Source organism: Coregonus clupeaformis, chromosome 20 (genome assembly GCF_020615455.1).
Source record: "Coregonus clupeaformis isolate EN_2021a chromosome 20, ASM2061545v1, whole genome shotgun sequence".
Taxonomy (NCBI): Eukaryota; Metazoa; Chordata; class Actinopteri; order Salmoniformes; family Salmonidae; genus Coregonus; species Coregonus clupeaformis.
This window is the reverse complement of record NC_059211.1, coordinates 60,755,886-60,768,024: the sequence shown is the minus strand read 5'-3', so window position 1 is coordinate 60,768,024 and position 12,139 is coordinate 60,755,886. Positions and strand designations below refer to the sequence as shown.

The 12,139-nt window shown below is 48.1% G+C and overlaps 1 protein-coding gene across 1 annotated transcript; it reads left to right on the top strand.

The window, feature by feature from the left end:
- The first annotated feature begins 9,828 nt into the window (after positions 1-9,828).
- LOC121558096 (T-cell surface antigen CD2-like) lies at positions 9,829-11,520 on the top strand. The gene is made up of 4 exons (XM_041871587.1): positions 9,829-10,126; positions 10,297-10,569; positions 11,155-11,162; positions 11,488-11,520. The coding sequence occupies exons 1-4, from the start codon at positions 9,829-9,831 to the stop codon at positions 11,518-11,520; spliced, it is 612 nt and encodes a 203-aa protein (XP_041727521.1).
- The last annotated feature ends 619 nt before the right edge of the window (positions 11,521-12,139 follow it).

Sequence of the window (12,139 nt, the reverse complement as noted above, 5' to 3'; positions counted from 1 at the left end):
GAGCTGTGTAAGGACATCAGGGATAAAATTGTAGACCTGCACAAGGCTGGGATGGGCTACAGGACAATAGGCAAGCAGCCTGGTGAGAAGGCAACAACTGTTGGCGCAATTATTAGAAAATGGAAGAAGTTCAAGATGATGGTCAATCACCCTCGGTCTGGGGCTCCATGCAAGATCTCACCTCGTGGGGCATCAATGATCATGAGGAAGGTGAGGGATCAGCCCAGAACTACACGGCAGGACCTGGTCAATGACCTGAAGAGAGCTGGGACCACAGTCTCAAAGAAAACCATTAGTAACACACTACGCCGTCATGGATTAAAATCCTGCAGTGCACGCAAGGTCCCCCTGCTCAAGCCAGCGCATGTCCAGGCTCGTCTGAAGTTTGCCAATGACCATCTGGATGATCCAGAGGAGGAATGGGAGAAGGTCATGTGGTCTGATGAGACAAAAATAGAGCTTTTTGGTCTAAACTCCACTCGCTGTGTTTGGAGGAAGAAGAAGGATGAGTACAACCCCAAGAACACCATCCCAACCGTGAAGCATGGAGGTGGAAACATCATTCTTTGGGGATGCTTTTCTGCAAAGGGGACAGGACGACTGCACCGTATTGAGGGGAGGATGGATGGGGCCATGTATCGCGAGATCTTGGCCAACATCCACCTTCCCTCAGTAAGAGCATTGAAGATGGGTCGTGGCTGGGTCTTCCAGCATGACAACGACCCGAAACACACAGCCAGGGCAACTAAGGAGTGGCTCCGTAAGAAGCATCTCAAGGTCCTGGAGTGGCCTAGCCAGTCTCCAGACCTGAACCCAATAGAAAATCTTTGGAGGGAGCTGAAAGTCCGTATTGCCCAGCGACAGCCCCGAAACCTGAAGTATCTGGAGAAGGTCTGTATGGAGGAGTGGGCCGAAATCCCTGCTGCAGTGTGTGCAAACCTGGTCAAGACCTACAGGAAACGTATGATCTCTGTAATTGCAAACAAAGGTTTCTGTACCAAATATTAAGTTCTGCTTTTCTGATGTATCAAATACTTATGTCATGCAATAAAATGCAAATGAATTACTTAAAAATCATACAATGTGATTTTCTGGATTTTTTTCTGGAGTTTTAGGTTCCGTCTCTCACAGTTGAAGTGTACCTATGATAAAAATTACAGACCTCTACATGCTTTGTAAGTAGGAAAACCTGCAAAATCGGCAGTGTATCAAATACTTGTTCTCCCCACTGTATGTAATGGGGATTTGATCAAAATAAACAATAAAAAGGCATTGAATTCACACAATGAAACAATTGATGTGCACGCATTGGCGGGAGACAGTGGAGCACATTCTGGAGAGCTGAGTGAATGGAAAAAGACGCCCATATCTTCGCCACACACCCCTCCCCTTCTTCTTGTCTCAACATTTTAAATTATACTCAAGACACATTATCTTCACACACTTTAGATGCTTTTCACTGACAGCCGCAACTCAATAATCAGCTGGGCCTATTGCCACGCACGCTGCCCAAATTGCTGGCTTCCCAAGTTGGCATAGGCCTATTCACTTGTGATTTGAAACATTCCACATATATATATTTTTTAAGAAGCTAATGATCCTCTGTGTCTAAGTCAAGCTCTTTGGTAAAGTAATTAGAGTTATTTTATTCAGACAGGAGTAATTATATCGTTTTTGGCAAAACTTAAATTTAATATAGGGAAAGCCAGCATCCGAACAGTGCAATGTGCACCCGACAACTTTCCTTTCTAATTCGCAAGTGGCTGAAACCAGAGATCTGTATATACAGTGGCTTGCGAAAGTATTCACCCCCCTTGGCATTTTTCCTATTTTGTTGCATCTAGCCACTGGGATTTTTGCCCATTCTTCAAGGCAAAACTGCTCCAGCTCCTTCAAGTTGGATGGGTTCCGCTGGTGTACAGCAATCTTTAAGTCATACCACAGATTCTCAATTGGATTGAGGTCTGGGCTATGACTAGGCATTTCCAAGACATTTAAATGTTTCCCCTTAAACCACTCAAGTGTTGCTTTAGCAGTATGCTTAGTGCCATTGTCCTGCTGAAAGGTGAACCTCTGTCCCAGTCTCAAATCTCTGGAAGACTGAAACAGGTTTCCCTCAAGAATTTCCCTGTATTTAGCGCCATCCATCATTCCTTCAATTCTGACCAGTTTCCCAGTCCCTGCCGATGAAAAACATCCCCACAGCATGATGCTGCCACCACAATGCTTCACTGTGGGGATGGTGTTCTCGGGGTGATGAGAGGTGTTGGGTTTGCGCCAGACATAGCGTTTTCCTTGATGGCCAAAAAGCTCAATTTTAGTCTAATCTGACCAGAGTACCTTCTTCAATATGTTTGGAGAGTCTCCCACATGCCTTTTGGCGAACACCAAACGTGTTTGCTTATTTTTTTCTTTAAGCAATGGTTTTTTTCTGGCCACTCTTCCGTAAAGCCCAGCTCTGTGGAGTGTACGGCTTAAAGTGGTCCTATGGACAGATACTCCAATCTCCGCTGTGGAGCTTTGCAGCTCCTTCAGGGTTATCTTTGGTCTCTTTGTTGCCTCTCTGATTAATGCCCTCCTTGCCTGGTCCGTGAGTTTTGGTGGGCGGCCCTCTCTTGGCAGGTTTGTTGTGGTGCCATATTCTTTCCATTTTTTAATAATGTTTTTAATGGTGCTCCGTGGGATGTTCAAAGTTTCTGATATTTTTTTATAACCCAACCCTGATCTGTCCTTCTTCACAACTTTGTCCCTGACCTGTTTGGAGAGCTCCTTGGTCTTCATGTTGCCGCTTGCTTGTTGGTGCCCCTTGCTTAGTGGTGTTGCAGACTCTGGGGCCTTTCAGAACAGATGTGTATATATACTGAGATCATGTGACGGATCATGTAACACTTAGATTGCACACAGGTGGACTTTATTTAACTAATTATGTGACTTCTGAAGGTTTGGTTGCACCAGATCTTATTTAGGGGCTTCATAGCAAAGGGGGTGAATACATATGCACTCATCACTTTTCCGTTATTTTATTTTTTTTGAATTCTTTGAAACAAGTAATTTTTTTCATTTCACTTCACCAATTTGGACTATTTTGTGTATGTCCATTACATGAAATCCAAATAAAAATCTATTTAAATTACAGGTTGTAATGCAACAAAATATAATTTTTTTGCGAGGTACTGTAATGACTAGATTGTCTCCGCACTAACTATCTCCCGAGTGGCGCAGTGGTCTAAGGCACTGCGTCACAGTGCTAGCTGTGCCACTAGAGATCCTGGTTCGAATCCAGGCTCTGTCGTAGCCGGCCGCGACCGGGAGACCCATGGGGCGGCGCAGAATTGGCCCAGCGTCGTCCAGGGTAGGGGAAGGAATGGCTGGCAGGGATGTAGCTCAGTTGGTAGAGCATGGCGTTTGCAACGCCAGGGTTGTGGGTTTGATTCCCACAGGGGGCCAGTATTAAAAATAAATAATGTATGCACTCACTAACTGTAAGTCGCTCTGGATAAGAGCGTCTGCTAAATGACTAAAATGTAAAATGTTGTCCCAAAAGCGGGAATGCAGGTGACAAGCTTAGGTCTGCATATTATGTCCAAAGAAAAATATTGGGTTCATTCAGGACAGATTTTGGCTAGAGTGAGCTTTCTCGCTACAGATGAAATAAATTATTATGAACTTCACAGGGTGGAGAAAGTGCAGGGTGATCTTGATGCTACTTTCCAATAAATATCGAGTGTCTTATTCTGGTGACATGATGATCAATGCTTGACTGCCGTTGGACAAATAAAAATATTCTCGCTCTTATCCATGATAATCTCATAATGTAGATAGTTTACGCCCACTGTAGCTGCGAGCTGTTGGCTAGAGCGCATGGGCCAAGACCAGAGTGGGCAGATTTGCTATATAATGCAACAGTTTTTGTGACAAACCATCAGTAGAGTTGAAAATGCGATGGAAACCCATGTTTCATTCGGTACATGGGAATTTAACGGCTAAAGTTATTTGTATGTGTAACGATCCCGGCAGTCTGAGTCGGGTCCTGTCTGTGGACTAGTTTTTATGTTCGTGATCTCCAGTTTCCCGAGGGTTCTGGAACGCTCCGGGGAGCTCTCTTGATTTCCGCACCTGCATCCCATCAGCAATCTGCACACCTGGTCCTGATCATCACCCTTCTTAGGCTCTGGCCTAACATCCATTCCCTGCCGGATCGTTAGCCATAAACAGTATGTTTTGCCAGCGTATAAGCCTCAGAGTACTAGCGTTAGTTTTGTTGTTTTTTGCATCTTGTTGACCTGCCTTGTACTTACCTCCGTTTGTTCTGTCTACAGTCATTCTCCCGGAACCTTCACCCAACCCCTGCCGTGCCATCAGTTCATCTGCTACTTCACCACCACCTACTCATCTCCGCCACCCGCTCCGTCTACTGGACTATTCTGCACCTTTTCCCTGTAAATAAACACTCTCATTCGTTCAACTCACCTTGTCCTGGTCTGCTTCTGGGTTCGGTCTTAGAGAACCGTGACAGAACGATCCGGCCATTAATGAACCCAGCGGACCTGGACTCTGTTCGCCATGCCATTACCCATCAGGAGAAGATGTTGGGCCATCATAGCACGGTACTACAGGAGATCGCGTTGTCAGTTCGGAACCTTTCTACCGGTCTGACGGAGGTCCAGAACCAACGCAAGTCTCCGGTGGAGGATCCACTACCGGTTTCACCCATCTCGCCTGCCGCTTCTGGAGCTGTGTCCTTCCGTGAGCCCAAGGTTCCGACGCCGGATAAATATGAGGGGGAGCTGGGAAGATGCCGTTCCTTCCTTATGCAGTGTGGATTAGTGTTCGATCTACAGCCCTACTCTTATGCCACAGACAAGGCTAGGATAGCCTTTGTGATTGAGTTGCTGCGTGGTCGAGCGCTGGAGTGGGCTTCAGCCGTTTGGGAACGACAGGATCCCTGCATGGCGTCATACCAGGGGTTCACGGCCGAGATGAGGAAGCTCTTCGACCATTCCGTCCGAGGGAGGGACGCAGCTAGGCGCCTGTTTTCGCTTCGCCAAGGAACTCGCAGCGTGGCCGACTTCGTGATCGAGTTCAAGACGTTGGCTGTGGAGAGTGGGTGGAATGAGGAGTCTCTGCAAGCGGCCTTTTACCAGGGTCTGTCGGAGCAGCTCAAGGATGAGTTGATCTCCTATCCGGAGCCTAGTGATCTGGACAGCTTGGTAGCCTTGTCTATTCGGGTGGATAATCGAGTCCGAGAGCGAAGGAGGGAGAAGCAATGGGGTCCGTCCAATCGATCAGCTTCTCAGTTCCCAGTCGGGTCGGGTGGTGGACCAGAACACGTCGATCATTCTCCACCACAAAGGATTATTGGAGAGGTTCTCTCTCCCGATTCTGAACCCATGCAAGTGGGGCGGCACGGGTTAACCAAGGAGGAGCGTCAACATAGACGTAAGACCAACTGTTGCCTCTACTGTGGTAGCTCGGGACATTACATCTCCACTTGTTCCCGGCGGTCGTCAAACTGCCCGGCTCGCTAAAGTTGGGAGGACTTTTAGCGAGCCAGTTTCAACCTCTCAGTACCTCTGTCAGACCCCGTTTCCCGGCAACCCTTGTGAACAGGAATCAGAGCTTAGCGATTAACGCTTTTGTCGATTCAGGTGCCGATGGAAGCTTTCTTGATGCCGAGTTGGTGGAACAGCTGGGGCTTTCCAAGGAGCAATTGCCGGAAGCCATTGAAGCGACCACTCTGAACGGCAGTAGTCTGGCACGTATCACGATGAGGACTGAACCGGTTAAGATGCTGTTGTCGGGGAATCATTCGGAGATGATTTCATTCTTCATTCTGCCGTCTTCCCATGTTCCTCTAGTCCTTGGATACCCCTGGCTGAAGGAACACAATCCCACGTTCGATTGGGTGACGGGCAAGGTAACGAGTTGGAGCCTTGATTGTCATGCTAACTGTCTCAAGACTGCCTGTCCCCATTCGGTTCCCAGTCAGGTGATTGAGGCTAAACCCCCAGATTTGTCCCTGGTTCCCGAGACATATCACGATTTGGGGGAAGTGTTCAGTAAGCAGAAGGCTCTGTCACTCCCTCCCCACCGACCATATGATTGTGCCATCAACCTGTTCCCTGGAGCTGTCTACCCCAAGGGAAGGTTATACAGTATCTCCCGCCCTGAACGTGAGGCTTTGGAGACCTACATCAAGGAGTCCCTAGCTGCTGGTCTCGTTCGTCCCTCGTCATCACCCCTGGGGGCAGGATTCTTCTTTGTGGGTAAGAAGGATGGCTCTCTTCGACCGTGTATTGATTATCGGGGGTTGAATGACATCACGGTCAAGAACAAGTATCCCCTGCCCTTGATGAGTTCTGCCTTCGACTCCTTACAGGGTGCTACGGTGTTCACCAAGCTAGACCTACGCAATGCGTATCACATGGTCCGGATCAGAGAGGGAGACGAGTGGTTGACGGGTTTCAATACACCGATGGGTCACTTCGAGTATCAGGTGATGCCGTTTGGACTGACCAATGCTCCAGCGGTATTCCAGAGTATGGTGAACGACGTCCTGAGAGATATGATCGGTCTCTTTGTGTTTGTTTACCTGGATGACATTCTGATCTTCTCGAAGGAACCTTCCGACCACGTCCAGCATGTCCGGCAGGTTCTGCAGCGATTGTTGGAGAATCGCCTGTTCGTGAAGGCCGAGAAGTGCGAGTTCCACGCCCACACGACATCCTTTCTCGGGTACATCATCTCCAGGGGAGAGATTAGGATGGACCAGGAGAAGGTTAGAGCGGTTCTGGAATGGGCCCAGCCCGGTACGAGATTGCAGCTCCAGAGATTTTTGGGGTTTGCGAATTTCTACCGCAGATTCATCCGGGATTACAGCCGTGTGGCTGCTCCGTTAACGGCCTTGACTTCCAGTATCAGGAGCTTCAAGTGGAATCCGGAGGCGGATCGAGCGTTTCTGGATTTGAAGAGGCGATTCACCAACGCACCGATTCTCTCTCAACCGGACACGGACCGTCAGTTCGTCGTTGAAGTGGACGCGTCCGATGTGGGAGTTGGCGCCATCCTGTCGCAGCGATGCTCCACGGACAGTAAACTCCATCCCTGCGCCTACTACTCTCGTCGCCTTTCGCCTGCGGAGAGGAATTACGATGTGGGTAACCGGGAGCTTCTCGCGGTGAAACTTGCCTTGGAGGAGTGGCGCCACTGGTTGGAGGGGGCGGAGCAGCCGTTTATTGTCTGGACTGACCACAAGAATCTTGCTTACGTGCAATCGGCTAGACGTCTCAACTCCCCGTCAGGCCAGGTGGTCGTTGTTTTTCGGACGGTTCAATTTTTCCCTGACGTTCCGACCTGGATCTAAGAACGGCAAGGCGGACGCCTTGTCTCGGATGTTCTCCAAGACGGAGGAGAGTGGGTCCAAGACCGAGACAATTCTCCCCCGGAACTGCGTCGTGGGAGCTGTTAGGTGGAAGATTGAGGAGGAGGTGATGGCGGCTCTTCGGACGCAGCCCGGTCCCGGTAACGGTCCACCCGGTCGGTTGTTTGTGCCTGAGTCGGTTCGTCCCTGCGGTCCTCAAATGGTCCCACGCCAGCAAGATGGCTTGTCACCCTGGCGTGGCTCGGACGATGGCGTTTCTTCGCAGACGCTTTTTGGTGGCCTGCCATGGCCGAGGATACTCGGGGTTATGTTGCTGCCTGTCCAGTGTGTGCGCAGAATAAGAGTACCAATCGGCCCAGCTCTGGACTACTTCACCCCCTTCCTATTCCCCGGCGACCATGGTCGCATCTGGCCCTGGACTTTGTCACTGGGTTGCCCGCTTCTGAGGGGAACACGGTCGTTCTGACTATCGTGGACAGATTCAGCAAGTTCGCCCACTTTGTGCCAATTGCCAAGCTTCCCTCTGCCTCGGAGACGTCCGAGATCCTGGTTAGGGAGGTTTTCAGGGTCCACGGGTTGCCCAGTGATATCGTTTCCGACCGTGGCCCTCAGTTTACCTCTGCTGTCTGGAAGTCCTTCTGTTTGGCCATTGGAGCTACAGTCAGTCTCACATCTGGTTTTCACCCCCAATCTAATGGTCAGGCGGAGAGAGCCAACCAGAAGATGGAATCCACGCTACGCTGCCTGGCCTCTTCCAACCCCACCTCCTGGGTCTCTCAGTTGCCTTGGGTTGAGTATGCCCACAATACTCTCCCTACATCTGCCACTGGGATGTCTCCCTTCCAGTGCCTGTATGGCTACCAACCTCCCTTGTTCCCTTCTCAGGAGAAGGAGCTCTCAGTGCCTTCTGTTCAGGTCCATATTCGCCGTTGCCACCGGACCTGGCATCGGGCCAGAAAAGCACTCCTTAGAGTTTCGGACCGGTATCAGCTCCAGGCGAATCGTCGCCGGATCCCCGCTCCCACCTACACCATCGGAGATAGGGTCTGGTTGGCCACACGGGATCTTCCTTTACGGACTGAGTCTAGGAAGTTGTTACCGAAGTTCATTGGTCCGTTTGTGGTGGAGAGGGTGATCAATCCGGTGGCAGTTCGACTCAAACTCCCGAGGACGCTCAGAGTCCATCCCACCTTTCATGTCTCCTGCCTCAAGCCTGTTTTCCTCAGTCCTCTGTTGCCTCCTCCGCCTCCTCCTCCTCCTCCTCGGATGATCGGAGGTGGTCCTGCCTACACGGTGCGTCGCATCATGGATTCCAGACGGCGGGGCCGGGGTTTCCAGTATCTCGTGGACTGGGAGGGGTATGGTCCTGAAGAGAGGAGTTGGATTCCGCGGCGACAGGTCCTAGATGCTGACCTCATCAGTGACTTCTACCGCCTCCATCCTGGCGCTCCGGGAGTCCGCCCGGTGGCGTTCGGCCGGAGGGGGGTACTGTAACGATCCCGGCAGTCTGAGTCGGGTCCTGTCTGTGGACTAGTTTTTATGTTCGTGATCTCCAGTTTCCCGAGGGTTCTGGAACGCTCCGGGGAGCTCTCTTGATTTCCGCACCTGCATCCCATCAGCAATCTGCACACCTGGTCCTGATCATCACCCTTCTTAGGCTCTGGCCTAACATCCATTCCCTGCCGGATCGTTAGCCATAAACAGTATGTTTTGCCAGCGTATAAGCCTCAGAGTACTAGCGTTAGTTTTGTTGTTTTTTGCATCTTGTTGACCTGCCTTGTACTTACCTCCGTTTGTTCTGTCTACAGTCATTCTCCCGGAACCTTCACCCAACCCCTGCCGTGCCATCAGTTCATCTGCTACTTCACCACCACCTACTCATCTCCGCCACCCGCTCCGTCTACTGGACTATTCTGCACCTTTTCCCTGTAAATAAACACTCTCATTCGTTCAACTCACCTTGTCCTGGTCTGCTTCTGGGTTCGGTCTTAGAGAACCGTGACAGTATGTGCACTACGTCATCACGCACAGCCTTTTATCCGCAGAAAGTCAGTTTGATGGAAACATACTGTATCTCTGGTAGAAAAATGTTCATATAGTTTTATGCATATTTTTGAATATTTGCATGAAAATCTGTTTCAAATTGGATGGAAACCTAGCTGGTGATATAATAGTGGACAGCCTCTGAGGCAGGGTGTACCCAAAGATTTTCATCTATGGTGTAGTATAGATCAATTTCCGCTCAAGTGGCGATGGTGAGGGGGAAAATACTGGCAAAGTGGGCAGACTTCATAGGCCAGATACACCCAGCAAAATGAATTCTTGATATAAAAAGTAAAGGTTCATAATAATGTCTCTTTCAATACCAATAGTGTTAGGACCACATATTCATACCCTAACCATAATGTGTTACCCTGGATACATTGATACTATCTTACATGTATGAAATGTCTGCTTTTCCAGATCTTTATCATAAAGTGGGAGGTGAGGTCTTGTTGAAACCAGACATCACAAACTGGCCTGGCCCCATCACAAACATACTATGGAAGCATGGGGAGAACAAGGTGGCAGAGTGGTACAATCGTTTTGGTCTGGACATCTATGCTGCCTTCAAAGGCCGCACAACCCTGGACCAGACTACTGGAGAGCTGAGAATCAGAGGCTTGACGAAAACAGACAGTGGACTTTATTCTGTGGAGTTCAACAGCAAACTGCAATACAAGACATATAAACTGTCTGTTATCAGTAAGTGTTTCTGTGTGTGTGTGTGTGTGTGTGTGTGTGTGTGTGTGTGTGTGTGTGTGTGTGTTATATACATGTGTATATGTGTATGTGTGGTCGTGTAGAAACAGCAGGTTATTCAGTGCCTCACAAGCATTTCCCAAATTATTCCTGTTTCTTTCCTCTATTTACAGAGGAAGTCCCCAAACCCACAATCACTTCTTCTTGTAACCCAGATAAAACCTCCTGCACTCTGACCTGTGAAGGCGACACCACTGATGCTGAACCCATCACCTACAGCTGGAAAGTGGGAGAGGGGGCGTGGGAGGTCTTAGATAAACAGATGAATGTCTTTAAGAGCGACACTGGCAAACCAACCAATGGTTACAAGTACATCTGCAAGTTGAATAACTCTGTTAGTGGGGAAGGGGAAGTCAGTGAGCCAGTTGGAGAGGTGTTTAACTCAGGTGAGTGGACACTGATAAGTATGCTACAGTCTTATGTATTGATATGTCAGTAACACTGCTAGTGTTGTAGGACATTTTGAATGCTGCACTACGTTGAATACCTGATCAACTCCTGTCAAAGTATCAATACAAAATGTGTTTTTATTTCAGAGCCTTCCAATATCGGTGCTGTTGTTGCTTTGGTTGTCTTTATCATATTTGTACTTGTCGCCATAACAGGTAAGAACAGCACATCTATAGTAACAGAGCACTGTACATGTACATAGTTCTGAAGCACAGATTGACATAACAGCAGCAACAACAGTGAGCTATACCCCCTGAAGGGGATACCTGTTCTACCTGTATTTACAGTAGTGTTCAGGCTACCGCTACAGACAAGACAGGGGGTGAGATGCACCACCTGCCGTAGGGCACAGTCTTCATAATGTGTCACAGTGAGGCACCAATTTGGACCTCGCAGAGTATAGATTAGCCTAATCTGAATTAATCAGCAAAAAGGATGGTAATGACTTTGTGGTAACCTAAAAATATGTTTAGAGTTCATTGGATATTAGATGTGAAATCGCTGGCTATGTTATTTTACAGGTGTGCAGGTACTGTATGCAGGTTGTTTACTGGTGCTCTCAGAAATGGTTTCTTATTGCAGCTTAAGCATGTAATTGTGGGTAAAGTCATATTCAATAGCTGACAGAATATTAATGCAGACTTGTACTTTAAGAAGTTATAAAATATTTGTATTTTTACTCCCCAGTTTGGTTGGTGTGGAGGAAGAAAAAAAATGGTAGGATGATTCTCTGTCTCTTCCTGTTTCAACTATTCATACTCACTGATTCACCAAAATGTTACACAATGTGAATTTCATTTGAATGAAAGTGTCTTGATAATGTCTTAAATTTGTGTGTCTCTTTTTCATCTCAGGATATCCCCAAGACACCTGGATTGCCTTTTTGAGCAGGTTTTGTGGTGGAATGTTTGGTAAGTTTTACCCTAACTTGACTGATCCATATTCAACCTGCTAACTGGCTCCCCACAGTAATACAAACACAACATTATTATTATTATTATTCATGCACTGCACCATATACACATACAGTACTTCCATGCACTGCACACATGCTTCCTCACAGCACAGGACAGGAGTGTTGTTTTTGTCCCATCCCAGAAATAAAAAAATCAGTTTTAATTCAATTAGGGCCCTTACTTAGTAATTTGTATCTCCTATTGTGTGTGTTTGTGTGAGAGAAAGCGAGAGTGCGAGTGCACAGCAGTAATCCCACAACTAAGAATATTTCCACGTTTTCTTATATGCAAATTTAAAGGGCAAATACATCCTAAATTCAAGGAACCTCTTCTACTCCATTTGCTGTAAACAATGTTGATGGATGGTGAAAATTTACAGGGGATGCAGTCAACAATCAGAATTCTATTGCCCCGGATACTGTTTATCACACTGTAGGGGATGTTCAGTTTGCCAATCGTGGAGTTTCAGGGGTTCTGTCTGGGGTTGCCATGGATACAGTTTATAGCACTGTAGGGGAGAAGACACCTAGAGATTACTCCATGAATCAGA